The 20095-nt window shown below is 44.1% G+C and overlaps 1 protein-coding gene across 1 annotated transcript in view; it reads left to right on the forward strand.

The window, feature by feature from the left end:
- Pcolce2 (procollagen C-endopeptidase enhancer 2) overlaps window positions 1-20095 on the forward strand; it is a 52311-nt gene that overhangs the window by 24683 nt on the left and 7533 nt on the right. Inside the window, exons 3-5 of the mRNA XM_059267072.1 lie at window positions 8391-8646; window positions 14595-14719; window positions 17780-17916. Of these exons, the coding sequence (XP_059123055.1) occupies window positions 8391-8646; window positions 14595-14719; window positions 17780-17916 (518 nt within the window). The remainder of the gene's footprint in view (window positions 1-8390; window positions 8647-14594; window positions 14720-17779; window positions 17917-20095) is intronic.

Here is a 20095-nt window from a genome sequence, read left to right on the forward strand (position 1 = left end):
AGCCAGAAACAGTAGTGCAAGGCTTGGCAGTCCTAGCATGCTTACAGGAAATGGGAAGTGGAGACGAGAGAACCTCCAGAAACTCGAGGGCTAGCCTGGTTTACCCAGCCACCAAGGATCCATCTCAGACAAAATGGAAAAGCAAGGACCAACACCCAAACTCATGTTTGCATCTTATGACCCCCCCATACACACACACACACACACACACACACACACGCACACACACACGCACACACACACATGCACACGCGCACACACACACACGCACACGCACACACACACATGCACATGCACACACACACACACACATGCAACACACACATACGCACACAATAGGAAAATAAAATAAATTATTCACAAGTCTTGAGCTTATCAATTTCTATGAATCTATTCTGTAGAAATATTCCCTCAAGCACAAGATTTGTGTAATTACATATATAGTAACAGAATGATGTTCCCAAGGAGAAAGTGGAAACCACGGGCTACTGATGCCTGTATTGGGAGGATTCAGTGATAGAGACTCAGAAAACTAAGCAAACTTCAAGAAATGCAATTACCACTCTAGGGAAAACAAATTCCATGAGAAATAGAACACTTTAGCTCAGCAGTGAATGTTTACATGAAGGTGGTACAGGAAATTTTGAATATTGATTTAACTAGCAATTTGATGGAGGGGCATGGGGAATTATAGGAAGCAAAAGGATAATGAGTAAAAGAGGTAACTCAAGCACCACAGGCTGCTGTTTCACAAGGAGGCGAGTCCTGGAAAGGCTAGCACAGAGTCAAACTGTAAGAGGCCGGTGCAGGGATGAGGAGATGGCACAGACTGGAACGTCTCGTTAAAGCCTGCAGTTCTGTTGTAGACTGTAGACAGCAGCATTAACTTTTACAAAGAAATTAGACTTCCAAATAATTGAGTTCTCTCTTTAGCAACTGTATGCAGCCCCTCCAAGCCTTTATAGTCATGGGAGAGGACAGTGGATGCTCATTTGTATAGATTCTGTTTTAACTGCCTTTCAATTGCCTTATCTCAGAAGGGAAGGGTTTTTCTTTCAGTCCTAGTAAAACACTGTTATAATTTTATATTCAGGATCCATCACAGATCTATCCAGATTACAGACGTATTCTTGAAAACGATGTTTCAGGGTTTTCCCCTTTCTTTAGGTCACTGGATAGAACGAGGCTCTACCTTACAAAGGTTTGGAGGATTACACTGAGATCACTTCAGAAGAAAGCACCAGGGCTTGGGTGAGAACATAGGCAGTAAAACGTTGCTGCAGAATCTGGTCCTCGGAGCCCCTGGGAAAGCCAGGCATGATCTCTGGGGTTGGCTGTCAGTCAGCGTAACGTCATCCGAGAGTCCCAGGTCCCAGGGACTGGACAGCTCCTGAAGAATAATGCCTGGGGTGACCTCTGGCTTCCACACGCTTGTGCACCTGCATATACACATGTGCCCACATGCACGTGTACACACACTCGGAAACACACGCACTCATGCACACACGTGCACGCACACAGAGAAGAAATCTTCAGTGCTGTGTGATGAAGAGGACTCTCCTATATAAGGCTCCCCTGGCTTTTATTTCTGTTGTGCTTAAAAATAGCTATAACATGGACTAATCGTTTAATGTAGGGACACTTTTTCCTCCCACAAATGTCAACCAATCGAGTTTATGTTGTTCTGGGTTCACTCATCTTGACAACTTCTGGAGACCTGAAAGAATTCCTAAAGTGACTCTCTGAAGATGTAGAGAAGTCGGCTTGCTTTAGTTTTGGGACCTTCTGAAGTCTTCCATCAGGAAGCATAATTCACAAGAAGAAGTTGTTTTGAAAATTCACATCCTTGTACACATGGATTGAAAGAGTGTAACATAAGCCAGGAGGTGGTGGCGCACGTCTTTAATCCCAGCACTCCAGAGGCAGAGGCAGGTGGATCTCTGTGAGTCTGAGGCCACCCTGGTCTACAGAGTGAGATCCAGGACAGCCAAAGCTGTTATACAGAGAAACCTTGTCTCAGGAAAAAAAGAGAAGAAAGAGTGTGACCAAGGAGGCCGGCCCCATGGGACAGGCGTATCAACCTAGCCTTAGGTGCCACCTCTCATCTCAGTGAGGTCCAGCCTGCTCCAGAGAGCTATTGCCAGGCTCTGGGTCACATGGATTCTTGGAGTTCAATTCTTCTCTCTTTTGGCTGTGACTGTCCTTCCCTGGTGTTTAATGAACACGTGTTGATTTGCAAAGTAGATAATCAAACGGCACAGAAAAGCCCAAAACTATTCTCACCTTGATCAAAAATGAAGAACATGAAGATGGGAATGTGTCCCTCATTACCACCTCCACCTCATGCCGACCTTCTCAGCTGCCTGGGCCCCGCTGCTGTGTTTCAGTTATGCAGACAGGTCTCAGAGGGGAACTGTCTGGCTGTGTACTGTGAGGCTGAGCCCATGCGAAGATCACGTGAGATGTGTGGTGACTGGTCGTCTGCGGGGGTGGGTGGGGGGTGGGGGGTGGGGGTGGTGGTGGTAAGTGGGCTCTGGCGGGGAAAGAGGAGTGGTAACTCCCCCTAGATATGGCCCGAGGGGGTGTGGGAGGCAGGGCTCCTAGAGAAGATGTGTTTGGCCCAACTTTGGAATTGGGGTGAGAGTCCATGGTGGGAAATGAAGAAAAAATGTGTTCCGGGAAGGGAAAATGCTCCTGGGATAGAAAGAAGAAGGGATCCATTTCTTTTCTCAGGTCAAGATGCCTCTTACTCCAGCTGTCCTCCAGGTAAAGGAGTCAGGTGGCATTTTAGAGACTAAGTTTAGATCCATTGCTGTGTTCTGTAGTGTGGATCTTGCCCATGTCCTGAAAATGCACATATTGAAGCTTTGGTGCTCAGCCTAGGGTGTCATTAGAACCGTGGTTCTCAACCTATGGGTTGCAACACCATCTGGGTCACCTAACACCATCCTGCATATCAGATATTTACATTATGATTCTTAACAGTAACAAAATTACAGTTATGAAGTAGCATCGAAAATAATTTTATGGTGGGGGGTCACCACAACATGAGGAACTGTATTAAAGGGTCATAGCAATAGGAAGGTCGAGAACCACTGCATTAGGATATGGTGGTACCTTTAGAAAGTGGGGCCCATTGGGAGGAAATTAGACCAATGGGGCCCTGGTGGCTAGTGTCAACTTGACACAAGCCCGAGTCATTTGGGAAAGGGGAGGCTCAATTGGGAAAATGCCCCAACTAGAAAGGCCTGTGGAGTGGTGTGTGTGTGTGTGAGTGTGTGTGTGTGTGTGTGTGTGTGTGTGTGTGTTTGTTTTTTTAATTAATGATTGATGTGGGAGGGCCCAGCTCATTGTGCGTAGTGCCACTCCTTGGCAGGTGGTCCTAGAGTTTATAAGAAAGCCAACTGAGCAAGCCAAGAAGAGCACAGCCTCCTGCTTCATGTCCTGCCTCCAGGTTTCTGCTTTGAACTCCTGCCCTGACTTCCCTGGATGATAGACTACAGACTGTAAGAGGAAATAAACCTTTTCCTCCACAGCTTGTTTTGGTCATGGTGTTTTATCAGGGTAATAGAAATCCTAGCTGAAGCGGGCATTTCTTTAATGGGGAAATCAAGGTCTTGGCCCCTTCACGCCTCTTTCTTTCCCTTCCTAGCTGCACTGAACCCATCTTTGTGCTACCATGTGTTCCTGACCCTGATATGTGACTTCATCACAGGCTAAGAAGCACAAACCTGTGCGAGCATCTGCCCAAATAAATGCTGTCTTCTCTTATAATAAGTCCCCATCGCGGGCATGCTGTCACCGTGAGAGAAAGCTGACAAGCGCTGTGTGCCCCCGTTGCTCTGCATCGGCTCATTTCGGTGATGAATCCCAACGGTCCACGCCCCCCTCTAAAATAAGTTGCCGGTAATGGAGTGCTGCTGGCCAAGTACACTACATAGCTGTCACCGGGCAAAGCTGTTTCTCCCTTGGCTGTTTTCAGAACCCGCTTCGTCTGGGAGGCACACCAAGCTGTTGGCTTATGAAGAACGTATAGACACCTAAAACAACCAAGATGACCGCGGTGTTGGGGAAGGACAACTGATGTGTGCCACTACCCAGGTCACTAACAAAGTACTAAGTTTCCCTGACAAGCGGCTCCCCAAGCCCCAGTGGCTAACACAGGACCATGAGTGGCTGTTCCGGGCAGCGGTCCTCAGCACTGACTCCTTCCCTGCTCTGCCATCTCCTAGGACCGACCTCCTGTTTCCTCTACTGAATCCTGTCTTTAAAGTCCAAACAGAGCTGCAAGGAATATTTGATGTGTCACTTCTACTGACATCCAACTGGCCCAGACCTCTTCACATGGCCTCATTCTACCTGCAAAGGAAGCTGGGAAATGTGGACTTCCTGTGTGTCGAGAGAGAGGAAATGAGCTTAAGAAGCCTCTTCATAGTCTCCACCACAGTCAAGTCATGGGAAACAGTGTGGAGGGTCCTCTTTCCCTCTCCCAGCCTGTCGGCCATCAGTCTGAGAGGGGAAAGAGGCAGAAAGGGCAACAGAAAGCTTTGTGCATGGCCCATGAGCAGGAATGGAGACAGCCTCCCGGAAGACAGATGTTAATGAATCAGCTCAGTTTTATTCCAGAGCATAAGGAACGTATAGGATTGGGAGCCTGGGGACAAACCCTAATTTGCATTAAGTGGCACGCTCCTATCACAAGGCTTAGTATGTGGCAGTAGGTCCTATAACAGAGCTCCTAGCACAAGTCTTCTCAGCAGGGATCTGTGCCAAGGGTCAAGCTGAAGATGAATCAGGCATCTGGTTTAGAGACAGCTTTTAGATAAGGTCAGTCCTCCAGGCCCAGGGACATTCTCCAGATAAGGACAGGTAGAGAGCAGGAAGCCTTGCTGGGGAGTGAGGGAGTTTCCATATTGCTGAGCTTAGAGAAAGCTTCCAAGCTATGGCAGACTGTAACCTCTAACCAGCCAGCAATGTATTCCAACAACAAGGTACAAACCTTGGGCTCTGCCACAGTCTTGCTAAGTGGCCTTAGACACATTATATTATAACTGTTATGATGTCTCTTCCTATTCCTAAGGTTAATAATGTTGCTCTGTACCTTTAAGTGAGTTTACATTTTTCTATAATTGTATGCATGAACAGTAAGAATCACAGCCTGCCACTTTTTTTTTTTTTTTTTTTAAGATTACCAGGATGTAGTCATTTGCTCAATGGACATTTTCCAAGCACCGTGCTGGCTGGCTATGGGTAAATTCTGCTCCCTGTGCCATGCCTGCTGTTGGTAAGATGGATGCCAAATAATCTGAGAAGAAGTAGTATAGCTGTGCGACACACATGGTCAGTATATGCCTGAAGGGCTCAGGTGGGCCTCTGTGAAGAAGTAATCCTTGAGCTGAGACCTAAGATAAGGTGAATCAGACACAGAGTATCAGGGGAAAAAGTGCTGCCAGCAGCGGCCCCTGAGGTGGGAGCCATCTTTAGAGCATTCCTCAGTGAAGTGACTGCACCGTGGCCAAGTATGTGAAAAGATACATAGATGGCCAAGGGCTGCATCATGCAGAGCCGCGACCTCTCTACCTCAGTTTCCACCAGCCTTGATTAATATGCCATCAGCTTCATGGAGTCACCGGGGATGGTTGTAGGAGATAACACATACAGTGTTTAGAAATGTACATGATACCTGGAGATCAAGTTTATTGTGGTTCCAAAGGCAGTGGGAAAGTTTGGGGTGATTTCCAGCAGGGCGGTGTGACTGGCACCTAGATGTGAAAAGAGTTGAAATTTTTTGGTGAAACTCCCAGGAACAAAAGGAAATGTTCACAACATTATGTGTTATTCTATTAAAATTGTTTTATTTTCTAAATATGGGCAAGATTGCCCTTAAAATAGTATTGAGATATCCACAGGCTATGTATGAACAAGCTCTTGTAAGCTTCTGATTTATTCCCATCTTGAAAAATAGCCAGATATTTATGCATATTTTTAATGTAAAATTTTCTGGATCATGTATGGGGCGCATGCACAGGGTAACAGTGGACCACCTTTCTTCTCAAGCTTGATGTGAATGGTCTGAGCGTTAGCGCATGAGTTACCATGTCTGTTTGTAAAAAAAAAAAAAAAAAAACCAGAGAAATCCTAGAAGCTGGAAATGATGGCTTTTTAAAAAGCCAGATATGCTGCAGAAACAGATCTTTTCTCTCAAAGTCCTAAGTGGTGTGTTGGTGGAGGAGAGCTGCAGACCCAGGAACAGAACCGTTTCTACAGACGTGTCCTCAACAGCAAAGCTGGCCGTGGGTTTGCATTTTGCTCATCCTTCCCTGAAAATGCAAACCACCAACTTAGCATGCACTTCCCCTGTTTGCTGGCAGAAGCCCTGGCATCAAGTGACTTGGCAAGTGTGCCTGTGACAATAAGGACATCCCAGGGGCTGTGGGTGAACTGAGGTCATTGCCATCAGCTTTGGCCCACAAAGGACTCAGCTGTTGATTGGAAAAAGCATGGACGTGGGATTATTTCTCCTCCAGGCAGATAATGAATCCCCTAGCCAATATCATCTCACAAAACAACAGCGTCATCTAATTGCCACCAAAATAAGTAATTATCAAGCGTCTGCATCATATGTGAGCATTTGGAGGAGATTTGGAATAAGAAGTTTCTAAAGAACAATGCTGTGCTCTTGTGAGAATCCTTGAACATCAAGCTGCATTTTCTCTTAGGTTCTTAGAGTTCCTGATAATAACAATTAATGCAAGTATTTAGCAATTAGAATGCAACCAGGGAGTGCTGGAATATGTGGTAGAGAACTTGCCTGGTGAGCAGAAGGTCCTGGGTTCAATTCCTAGCACATTATAAACCACAGCCTGGTGGTACATGCCTATAGTCCCAGCATGTGGGAAGTGGAGGCAGGAGGATCAGAATTTCACATCATCCGAAGTTACATAGCAAATTCCATGCCAGCCTGGACTACTTGAGACCTTGTCTCAAAGTGGAGGAAAGGAGGGGAATGCCCCCCTCTTGGGACTTTTCCACTACAATTTCCACTGTGGGTTGTATATGGGTTTGAGAGAAAAATTAAATGACACTGAAATTACGTTATTCTACTGTAGTCAAACAAAATGTGCCCTGGGGGAACCAGGTTAATATTAGTGTATCTCTGGCCTTCAGTTCTGAGGCCGTCCATTAAGATGGGTCCATTAAGATGGGTGTAGAGCCAATCGGCTTAAGCTTGCAGGCATGCGTTCCCAACCTTGCCCTTTGTAGTATTGCGAGTGTGTCTTTACATAAGAAAATCCTGACAGTGAACTCATGTGGTTGAAGAGACACAGCACAGGATCTGAACTTTAGGGCAGAACAACCCGAATACAGGAAGTAAAGACACGTGGCTGAGACTGACGGCCAGCGATCCCACCGAATGCTTCTGTAGACACTTTCTCCTTCCTCCTCACAGGACAAAGATGGAAGCATCATAAGAATCACACGGAGAAATTTCAGTGAAGAAAATATGACAAGGGGAGAGATGACCTTTTTAATTGCTGTGCATAGTGATTCAGGGTCACCTGACAGACACACTTTCCACCCAGGGAAACAAATGAAAAGGTTTTTAAACGTAGTGATTTTTTTTAGAAGAGATGAATCAACAAGTATCCAATTAACTTAATACAGATTTTGGTTCATATTTTCCCTGGCCTCAATTGAACTATCTGAAAATTAACTGTACAATTGCTAAATAAGCCTTAACTTTGAACTTCACAGAAGCATACTATATAGTGAGGTTGTCTTTTGTTTCATTTGCAAAAAAAAAAAAGATGTTTCAAAATATTATTTTGCCAAGCAACATATCTGGGTAGCACAGTATTTTAGAATATGTAAATATACACTAATAAAACCAGTCAGAACTGGTATTCTTTATAAACAGTGACACCAGGTAATGAGATCAATCAGTCCAGTATTCTGCAGTTTTGTTAAGATAAATTCTTTTGCAGAATAGGGTTGTGTGCCTTACAGAATTATTGAGCTGACGGTAAGGATGTGTGTTCTTATTCCGAAGCAGTGTGCTGGGAACTCTTCCTGGCTTAGTTCAGCCCTGAGAAGAAATCACCTTGGGTCATTTACTTATTCATTTATGAGTGTGTGTTGCTGGGATCGAACCCAGTGCTTCACACAGGCTAGGCAAAGACTCTGCCCTGAGGCACACCTGGGCCTGTGTTCTGTGCTCAGACTCTACCCTGAGGCACACCCGGAGCCTGTGTACTATGCTCTGACTCTGCACGGAGGCACACCCCCGCCTGGTACACTGCGCTCTGCTGTCTTTAGTGCTGACCGGCTTACCAGCCACAGATGTTGCTTCTTTGACACAGTTTTTTTTTTCTGTCTTTTTTTCTTGTCAGGTCCCCGAGGGCAAAGTGGTCGTCCTGAATTTCCGATTCATAGACCTTGAGAGCGACAACCTGTGTCGCTATGACTTCGTGGACGTGTACAACGGCCATGCCAATGGCCAGCGCATCGGGCGCTTCTGTGGTACATTCCGACCTGGATCCCTTGTAGCCAGTGGCAACAAGATGATGGTGCAGATGATTTCCGATGCCAACACTGCCGGGAGTGGCTTCATGGCCACGTTCTCTGCTGCTGCACCAGACGGAAAAGGTACCCGTTCTCACACAGGAGCAGTGGTGATAGTGATGGCTGGTCATGGGGATTCGTTACCTACCGTGTGTCAGGTGCTGCTCTTGGAACTTTGTGTTTCCTCCTTCAAAGCACAAAGAGCCAGGGAATGCCAACAAGCCACCAAGAGGTCGTTCTAAAAAACCCATATATATTTCTGTAAAAAGTCAAATATAGAAATTTGTAGGGTTAAATGAGAAGCTTGAATTTTTCTTCACAGATGTACAAGCCACTACTTTACCTCATCCTCCAGAAAGGCATGACCAATGGTTTCTGAGTCTCTCTCTCTCTCCGTGTTTACTTACATTCATATACTTTCACAACAACTCTTTAAAAACCTACGTGACATCACGTGTCGTTTCGTAACTTTCTCGTTTTACTGAGCGCTGTGTCTGGGGACATTTTCGTGTCAGTTTGTAGGAGCTCTCCAGGAAGCACTTTGAAGGATGACTGGAGCAGGCAGCATTTCTGAAGCCCCAGCCCGAGGTTGCTTGCTCATCAGGCCTGGGTTTGGGTGATGGTGCCACACAACTAGATTGAGAAGTCAGAAGACAGGGTTGAGGGCTGACGGTGCCACCAGAGCGGTGAGGGAGAAATCCTAGCAGGTGCAACAGAAGCATGGAGTTCCAAATATACACGGAAAATCTACCCACGTCTTCGACAGCAAAACTACAGTTTGGGGGGTGGGGTTTTGGAGAGATGGCTCAGCAGTTAAGAGCACTGGCTGCTCTTCCAGAGGACCTGGTTCAATTTCCAGCATCCACATGGCCACTCACAGCTCTCTGTGACTCCAATTCCAAGGAACCCAACACCCGCAGCAAAACACCAATGCACATTAAAAAACAAAACAAAACACTACAATTTCGGGACAAGGGCCTGAACAAGGGTTAGAGTCTCTGGCCACTGCCAGGAAGACAGACTGTTTAAGTGTAGCTAAATGTCTACTAGGAGAAAAATCATCATTTTTCATAGGAATATAACAGAATCTAGAGTATAATGCAGCCCATTCATGGTGCATATCTGTACCATCATAAATCAGAAGTTGCAAGTAACAGATGAATGCTTCAGTTTTCAATTGAGCTACTTACTATATTTGTGCATTGGTGATTTCTCTGTAGGGAAATAAACCAACGGGAGACAAGTGCAAGTCTGGGGGATAGATAGACAGACAGACAGACAGGTTTGAGGGATGGCTCACTACCAGCAGCACTTTAAGCAGCTAATGTGAATTTGTTTCCTGAATCCCAGTCACCCAGGAAGCTGAGGAAGGAAGATTTCAAGTTGAAGGGTAGCCAGGGCTACAGAACAGATTCTTTGTTGGGGGCGGCAGGGGGAGGGGGCAGCTGGAGGTGTGGCCTAGTGGTAGAATGCTTGCTTAACATGTGCGAAGTTCTGGGTTCAATTTCCAGTATTGAAGGAGGGGGAAAAGGTTTCAGGATTTAAAAAGAATGTTTGTAGAATAAATATAAACAAGAAACAGAAAATATATAAAAGAGAACAAGATGATGATTTTAGAGCTAGAAAATACAGAATTTGATATGTTGTAATTTATCAAATTACAATCTTATAAGTAGTGTGCAGGTTACAGAAACAGTTCCCCATAAATAGAAGTTACCAGTCTGAAACACCAGCACAGAAAAGATCGAAGAAAAGGGAGACCAAAAGACCAGAGAAATAGTATCAAATTGCCTAATGGATATGTAAGTTTTATCTCTAAAACAGTGATAACAGTACAGAAACAAAAATGTAAAGAAAAATGACTTAACTGCACCCAGATTTACATGAATTGATGCAGCCAAGAAGATAATAAACTCTAAATAGGATAAATTTAAAAAGGACTATAAAAATAAAAAAAGTAGCCGAGCGGTGGTGGCGCATGCCTTTAATCCCAGCACTTGGGAGGCAGAGCCAGGTGGATCTCTGTGAGTTCAAGGCCAGCCTGGTCTACAGAGCGAGTTCCAGGAGAGGCACCAAAACTACACAGAGAAATTCTGACTCGAAAAATCAAAAAAATAAATAAGTAAGTAAAAATAAAAAATGAAAAAGCTTAGTCCATTATAATTGAATTGCAGAACTCAAAGGATAAGATTCCTAATGCCAAGCAGATGGACTGAAGGAAGAACTAGGCGCTGGGCTCGGCCTTCTGTTGTGAGACTCAGAGGAAGCAGAGGAAGCAGAGGGCAGTGCCATGCGTCCTTAAGTGGTGGAATGAAGATGCCAAGCATCCTCTACAGCCAGCTTTGCAGCATGGCAGCGAGGGAAAGCACTCCCAGCAGTGCCATGAATATCTCCGGGACATTTCTATATCTGTGCCATGGGAAGTGCTGAAGGTAGCACCTCACATCAAGGGAAACCATAGCAGGGCTGACCTGAAGGCAGTGAAGGACGCCCCCTGGGAGTGGTTAGCACAGGCGAGCGCATATTAGGTTTGTCTTTCGATTACTGTTCATGTGTGTTCATGACTAAAACATGAGCGCTATATTATGGAAGATATAATGTCTTATATTTGACAACAAAGAATGGCTAGATACAACCTCAGACACACATACATACACACATGCACGCTCACATATACACATATGCATACACACACGCACGTGCACACACACACATACAAAAATATTCAGCATGATCTCTGTGTAGGTTATGAGTTCAGTGTGTCGAACATCCATTAAAACCTGGAGATCTATGACTGACAGACAAAAGATTTAAATAGACTACCGAAATTCCCCACTTAAAGAAAGCTTGAAGGAAGAACACATGCAATAAAAGGTGAGAACAAATTGAAAAAAATAGTAATGGGCACACTGAACCCAAGATTTAACACCAAAATAGAAGAAAGTTATTGTTATGATTGATTAAAAGCAGGTCCCAGACACATGTTGTCTATCAAAAACCACTTGAAATACAAAGACCAAATAGATCAAAAGTAAAAAGATGAAAAAAACATATACTATGTGAACTTCATTAAAATGAAAACAGATACATATTCAATTACACCATTACAGATATGAACAGGCAATCCACACCACTAGAGGAAATATCCACAGTTGTCAGTTTATACTTAGAATACATAGAAATAACACCCAACAATAGAAGAATTTCAATAAATACGAACTGAGTGAAACACTTGTACAAGCGTTTTTCAGAGGCTGCTATGAATGGCCATTTTCCTTACTCATGAGAAAAATGCAAATTAAGACAGTGAGGGGCTGAGAGATGGCTCAGTGATTAAAAGCACTGGCTGGTCTTCCAGAGGGCCAGCATCTGTAACTCTAGTACCAGGAGAGCTGATGCCTTCCTCTGGCCCCTGTGAGCACTGCACACACATGGTACACTGATAATACATTCAGGAAAACACTGAATGTACACATAAACATATGTTATACACATAAAATAAAAATAAAATCTTAAAATTTTTTCAACGATCACAGTGAGATAGATGCCACTACTTCCCATTATTTTGGCTAAAAATCTGATAACATGGTGTGGTACAAGAATGGGGAGTAACCACTGATCTCGCTCCTCAAGAGGTATAAAATGATAATAAACTCTTTGGTGCTAGGAGAAGTTTGGGTGGTGTTGATTATTTAGTGAAGTTAAACACCTGTATCTATTCTGGCCCATCAATGCATTCTTAGGTATTAATGCAAGAAAAGTGAAAATACACCTCAACAAAAAAGATATGCAAAAAAAAAAAAGACATCCTCACTAACAATATCCTAAACCGAAAACAACCCGTGCAGGTTAGTTTTCTGTCAACTCGAAGCAAGCCAAGGTCATCTGGAAAGAGGGGATCTGAACGGAGAAAATGCTTCCATCTATAGGCAAGTCTGTGAGGAAGTTTTTGACTAATGATTGATGTGGAAGGGCCGAGCCCACTATGGGCGGTGCCATCCCTGGACTAGTGGTCCTTGATTGTATAAGAAAGCAGGTGAGCAAACCTTGGGGAGAAAGCCTGTAGGCAGGACTCTTCCATGACCTCTTCTTCAGTTCCTGCCCTGACTTCCCTTCATCATAGACTGCGATTAGAACATGTAAGCCAAATAAAATCCCAGAGTTCCCTCCCCCTCTCCCACCCAAGTTGTTTATCACAGCGATACATATCAAAGAAAGACGTAAGCCCAAATAAACACCAGCAGAAGAATGGGCACACAAATTGCAGAGTCTGCATACGGTAGGATACTACCCAGAAGTCTAAAGTACAACCACTGACGACAGCCACATGGAGAAACCTCTCAGACATCACGATGAGCAACAGAAGACCAGAAGGATGCCCCAGCACGACTCAATTTATACAAAGCTCTGCAATAAAACTGTGGTGAAAGGTTTTTCAGAAGAGAGGCATGATGGGAGGTTTGTGAGAGATGGATTCTCTGTTATCTCAGGAGTGTGGCTCACACTGGTGCAATCCGTTTGCCAGTCACGTAAAGCTTAAGATTTGTGAATTTACCTCCCCAAACCTGTGAAATGAAAACAATAATAAAACAGGGAAGCAGGTGTTGGGGATTGGGTAGCGACAGAGAAAACAGGAAACATATAACTTCTGACAACGGGTGACACAGAGAACACAGAACACAGAGAACAGAGACACAGAGAACTTCATAGTCTGTTCACTTTAAATGCTGGAGGTTTTCGCTCATAGTTTAGAAATTATTCTAAACTCAATTCTTATAGTGTGATTTCTTAAATTTAAACATTTGTTTCAAGAGTCTTCCATGTCAAAGAAAGGTTTTGTTCCTTTAGTCTCAACTCAGTTATTTGTAAGTTAATTCGAAGTAAAAATAAATTTGTATCCAAATTTATATCTAATTAGACTGCTCAAACTATTTCCTTGACTTAACAATATATACGCAGTACATGCCTCCAGCGTCTACCTTAAGAGTCATTAAATGTTAACTGTGGTCCATTTTAGGTGGCGGGACTAGGGTAATTTTTTCACTTGTATGCTTTCCTGTACTGCTGGAAGTTTATAAACACACTTTTGTGTGGGTATGGGGGTGCACGGTCATATGACCCTCCGTGTGTGCAAGACAGACATCAACCTCAGGTATTGCTCCCCAGGAGCCTCCACCTTGGTTCTGAGGTAGACTCTCAGACTGGCACCTGGAGCTTGCCAGCTGTGCTAGCCTGGCTGGCCAGTGAGCCGCAAGGATCTATGTGCTTCCACCCACCTCCCCGGTGCTGGGATTACGAGCAAATGCTACCATGCCTGGCATTTTAACCTGGGTTCTGGGATCCAAACTCAGGTCCTCATCAGCACTTTACCAACTGGGTTCAGCTAAGTGTTACTAGATGTTATATAGTGGATATGTGTGTGTATACACACACACACACACACACACACACACACATAGAGAGAGAGAGAATACTAGATATTAGTAATGGAAACTGTCTATAACAGCTAATTCAAATTTTGTCCATGGGACTTTAATAAATAACCAATGAACCAATGCCTTGAGAATTCTTAGAAACTGATTCATTGCACTGTCTGCAATTTGGAATGAGTGGCATTTTTTGTTCAGAAAGAGGGGAAAATGGACAACGGAAATGCCGTGGTTCTGCGTCCACTCCTTCCCTCTCTTGAGTGGCATGTCAGACATGACACAGTACTCAGGGAACTGGCTGTGGGGATAATGTATTTGTTATCACAGCACGAGGAGGTGGAGGCGGAGGACCAAAGCCAGACTCAGCTACATAGTGCACTCATGGCTAGCCTGAGATGTAAGACCATCTCAAAAACAAACAAATTAGATGTGTAGAGCAGGTTGTGTGATCATTTCTTTAAAGAGGAAACTGAACAGCCCCTACCATTGCCTTGATATGTTGTGATATCCCTAAAGTTCTCATTCCTGACCTCTGGGTGATTGTGCTACTATGACCTATGTTAGGGTATGAACTTGTATGTTTTTCATGTTTAATGACTTCAGGAGACAGGTACTGTGGAGGACGCCTTGAAAAACCTTCCGGCTCTTTTAAAACCCCCAACTGGCCAGATCGAGATTACCCCGTAGGAGTTACTTGTGTGTGGCACATCGTAGCCCCGAAGAACCAGGTGAGGCTCCAGAGAATGTGATAAAAGTGAGTATGTGTGAACCGCTCACAGTGTGAGCCTTGCCTCTGGGAAAGCCCAGGTGGACGCCAGGACTTCTTCTTACGAAGACCCAGGCTAAAGTTGCCCTTGGCACTCTTTGACTTGCAAAGATATAGATTTGATTTTTTTCCATTATATAATTATAACTCTCAAAAACAGTTTTGAAAATGCAAATTATAAGCAAATTCCGCATAGGACTGTGTAGGCCTGGGGCAGATGTAAAGAGCATGAGGCTGCAAGCGTCCGCGCCTAGCATTAGCAGCGTGGGCATGAAGGTCCTCAGACACAGGCACATCCCAGCATCTCCTCTGCTCATGTGGTCAGTCCACCTCGTCCAGGGCACGCCTCATTCCCACAAAGCCGGCAAGCCGCTACAAAGCCTTCGAGGAACCCCCTATCTCCGGTGATAGAGGGTCAGCTTTTGAGTGTTGGGGTTGTTTGAAACAAAATGTGTGCCCGTTCCTCATCCGTTCCTCTAGAGCGGTGGTCCTCAACCTTCCTGATGCTGCGACCCTTTAGTACAGTTTCTCGTGGCGTGCTGACCCCCAACGATCAAATCATTTCATTGTTACTTCATAACTGTAATTGTGCTGCTGTTAAGAAAAGTAATGTTAATATCTGATATGGGTCCTGACCAACAGCTGAGAACCACTGCTGAACAATCAGCTGAAATCCAGTTTTCCAGTATTTATTAATATGTGGTTATGAGAAATTTTGCCCTTTCTAGGAACCGCCGCATATCAATTATAAGACGGAATTTGATTCAGGAATGGATGGATCTTGCTATAGGAAATCTTAAAAAATAAATTTGTAAAATTATTCTTGTTTCAAACACTACTGACTTTAGTCTAAACACTCTCTGAACATCACAACACTGCTTTTTAAATTATTTGATTGATTTATTTTTTATTTTCTGTGTATGAGTATTTTGTCTGCATGCATGTCTGTGCACCACGTGTGTGCCTGGTGCCTGGGGAGGCCAGAAGTGGGAATCTGCTTCCCTGGGAATGGGAGTTACAGATCACTGTGAAAGGCCATGTGGGTGCTGGGAGAGAGGTTTCCGGTCCTCTGGAAAAACAGTCAGTGCTCTTACCCCCTGAGCCATCTCTACAGCCCCGCCATACCTGCCACAGGTTTGCTTTTAACATCAATTATGATCCAGGCAAAAACACCCTGCAAGTCACTGAGGTGAACACACACATAGACACAAATGCAGACATCCACACTGCGACCCTATCTCAAAACCCAGTCTTCATTTAAAGACCAGAAATGTAGCCTTTTGTTTAACAGTGAAAAACTACACGTCTGTTAAAGGGATTACAGTTTATAGTAATATTTAAAAGTACATTTTTGAAATACTTAAAACCATTATGTAACTCTTGAAATTGCGTTGACCATTTGTCCATGACATTAATATAGCTGACCAAATAAGGTCAATGTTATTAGCTTCCAAATTTCAGTCCCACATCTTCTCTCGTGGTCTTCCCCCCATTATTGGGAGTTTCGGGTTTGTTTTGTTTCACTTAGTTGAATTTGTCACCAGCATTGCGGTATTTGGAACCCTGGAGCATTTGGTCCAAAAAGAAAAAACAGCAGGAAGATTGGATCCTGAGGAATTTCTGTGCAAGTCTACGGAATGCTCTTCAAAAGCGCGGCCTCTGGATTCTGTCGCAGCCCTCCCCTCTCTCCTCCCAGTTCCTTTTAATCTCCTCTCCAAAAGCTTTTTAATTTTCAGGGCAAGAAAGTTCAGCCAATTTTTAAATGGAAAATATTTTATTAGTTGCTGATGAAAATTCAGTGGCTCCCCAAAGGAGATTTTTAAACATAGTTGAAAGCAATTTTTAGCATGAGCAAGGCAGTACCCCCCGCCCCTCCCCCCCACCATAGACGCTGGCTTCTTAAAGGCAGGTAAATATCTACATGTACAGCACTTATGAGCCAATCAAAATTGACCTCTATGTCCAACTGTGATACAACTGTAGTACCTTTGCTCAGATTAATGTGCAAGCATCTTCTTGAGCTGGGAATGAATACCCTTCATCTAGTGGGAATTAATTTCCACAATCCTCCATGAATTAACAGACAGGGTCCCTGGCTACCTAATTGCCCAGCAAGACTGGACAGCAGCTGAGTGCCACGGGTATTAATGACCCAGGGAGATGTTTTTAGATTCACATACTGAAAATGTTCCTAACAAAACTGCTTGTAAGGAGGATAGTGGTGGCTTATAAAATTAAAATGTGTTGTTCATGTGAATGATTTAGGACACTATTCTTAGTAATAGAGCAAAAAAAGAAAAAAAGAGGAAACTTTTAATACTCACACTTTGTGTATGATGCTTGTATGAAACCTCTTCAAAACTCAACCATACCCCACATGACTGTGCTTGGCATGTGTACACGATGTGTGTACCCCTCTTTAGCAACTCTATCTAGTCTGTTCCCATGTCCCCGAAACTTTCAGCCCCAAATTGACTCCTTTACATGTGATTAGAATGTTTGTCTTCTCTCAAAAGGAGAAACCTACACATCTTGTGACCATGTACACCATGCACATATACCACATGCAGATGTAATATAATATGGGGTACATCTTAGATATTACTTTGATTTTTGTTAATTCTTTTCCCAGAGAAGAATGGGTTTGGTATACAGATCCCTTTATTACCCCAGCACACACCCAGTTATCTAGATAGAACCCCCCCTTTTTATTCTTTTTCTGTCTAGCTTTATTGAGGTATAGGTGGCAAATAAAAATTGTATCTACCTACAGTATAGAGAGTGATGCTTTGGCGATGCATATACTGTGAAATATTATAATTAGCATATCCTTCACTTAGCGTAGTTAACACTTGTGGTTGTACACTTTGGCAACATGTAAAATCTAGGTTCTTTGCAACGTTCAAGTGTACATGATTATTATTTATAGTTGCCATAAGAGATCTCCAGCACCAATTACAAGGGGCTCTCCACTTGAGGCGATTCAGGTTACTGACATTTCCACGCTGTGCTTTTCCTGAAGCTTATAGAGTTAAAGTTTGAGAAGTTTGATGTTGAGCGTGATAACTACTGCCGATACGACTACGTGGCTGTGTTTAATGGTGGAGAAGTCAACGATGCCAAAAGAATCGGAAAGTACTGTGGTGACAGTCCACCCGCGTAAGTAGTGCCTGTTTGTGTCACTAATATTTTAATGACTCTAAACCTCCGTCCTACTAATCTGCCTACTTGTCTTTATGTTCTGGAAAACTTTATGCTTTTGTTTGTTGGCAAAGTTTTGGGTCCCATAACAGTGGAGCCCTGTCCACCAGCAGCGGCAAAGACCAGGCATCCCAACACGGAGTCCAGCAGCCACACGGACCTATAGAGGCAGGGCTGATGGTCCCCAGGGGCAGTGCTTCACCTGCGTCACAGCCCCGCTGAAGGGAACTCAGGCATCGGGAAGAATGGGAACTCCCGAGAAAAAAAGAAAAGGCCAGGGGCTTATTTCCCTAGGAGGATCTGTGTAGTGTTGAAACACCTGTTCCTCGGGTGTTTATCAGAACTCTGGAGAAAAACCATATTGGCTTATGTTAGGGGCTAGACTGGATTGGCAACTGCCCATCAGCCCTGATGACAGGATGTGGGCATTTTGCCCCTCATCTGGCCAGAGTCATGCCAAGCAAGGCCAGCTACAGACTGGGGTGAGGGTCTGGCGGGAGTAGTCTGGGAACTGGCATCTGACGTGCCCCGCCCCCACCCCTCCATGTATGTGGTTAAATGTTCCAGACACTGGGATGTGAAGTGCTTTGTTTGCTGCCCCAGAATGTACCTCGCTAAAGGGGAACTTGAACTATTCTGGGTTCCCCGTAATTCTGCTGGCTCATGTTTATGCCTTTTTTTCTGCTTCCCCATTAGAGGGGTATATAAGGAACTGCGATCCTAATAAAGCTGCTGGCCTGGGTCATCAGCCCCTGAAGCACCCCGACCACAGCTTTTGACTTTTTCCTTTCGCCATCATTTTATTCCTTATTGTCCCCCAGTCTCCCCTCGAGACTATCCAGAACCCCATACAGCTGATCAGGGTCATACTTCTTTCCCACCTCATAGGAAAACAAAAGAAAAAACAAACAGAAACCTACTGCTCAACCATCTTGAATGATTTCTGTGACTTTTTCTGCTCCCAGCATCCATTTTGGCTGCAGAGAATGTATTTTCTCTATTTGCTGGACATTGTCTCTGTCACTAGCTCAGCCATACTAACTTGGTAGCAACGGGAGAAGCCAGGCCTCAAGCACATCTCCATCAGATACAACCTCTGGATTTGTCATTAGCTTTCAGTTTCTTGGCCCATGTCTGGGTGAGAGCTCGTCTCCCTTCCTCATTATTCATCACATCAGCTTGTGGATGCAGCACTTGGTCCTCAGGGCACTGTGATCCTGTTACATTTCCACAAAGCACCACAACAAAAATCTACTTCTGTTACTAACATACTCTTCCTTGAAAAAAAAAAAATCAGTTTCTGATCCAATGTCTCCCAGCTAGTTCGAAGAAGAGTCAGGGCATGGGTCACCAGAATGACGTGTGCTTGTGTAGAAGGCCAGCCTGACTGGACTTCCGTTGTTTCCTGTAGGGCGGACTTGTTGCAATTTATCATTTAAACAAGATTAGCGGGTTTTGTTTGTAATTGCAGGTGAGAATCGTGTACAAGAAAGTTTTAAAAATTTATTTCATGTTTTTCTTTTCTTTTTTCTTTTTTTTTTTTTTTGTTTGTTTTGTTTTTTGAGACAGGGTTTCTCTGTGTAGCCCTGGCTGTCCTGGAACTCACTCTGTAGACTAGGCTGGCCTCGAACTCACAGAGATCCTCCTGCCTCTGCTGCCTGAGCGCTGGAATTAAAGGTGTGTGCCACCACGACCCAACTTATTTCATTTTTTCGTAAGGAAGTTAAAATATTTCTGTTAAAAGCTTGAATCTCTGAAGCATCATTTACATGTCCTAGCTGCTTTGGGGATGGGAAGTACAAATGTAGGTCATGAGGCTCCTTCTGTTCACCCTACTCTCGCTTCAAAAGGTTATTGTCAAGACAGAGGCAGTCCACGATTTCTCCAACTGGTCCGTTCCAGTATGGATCTGCCTGCTCACAGTAGATGGGACAGAAGTGAGCTGCTCATGATGGGCTGTCCAGGCTCAAACGCTTTGACCGGAGGGATGCCCCGGAAAAGAACTTTCATCAGATCACTGACTGATTCAATCAAATAACTTGTTTAATCTTTTCCTACTTAGGAATTAGTTCTTAAATAAAATTAGCCAAACAGCATTGCCACCATTGTTTAGGAAATAGTAGCAACTTCAGTGAAA

The sequence above is a fragment of the Peromyscus eremicus genome, chromosome 7, assembly GCF_949786415.1.
Source record: "Peromyscus eremicus chromosome 7, PerEre_H2_v1, whole genome shotgun sequence".
Taxonomy (NCBI): Eukaryota; Metazoa; Chordata; class Mammalia; order Rodentia; family Cricetidae; genus Peromyscus; species Peromyscus eremicus.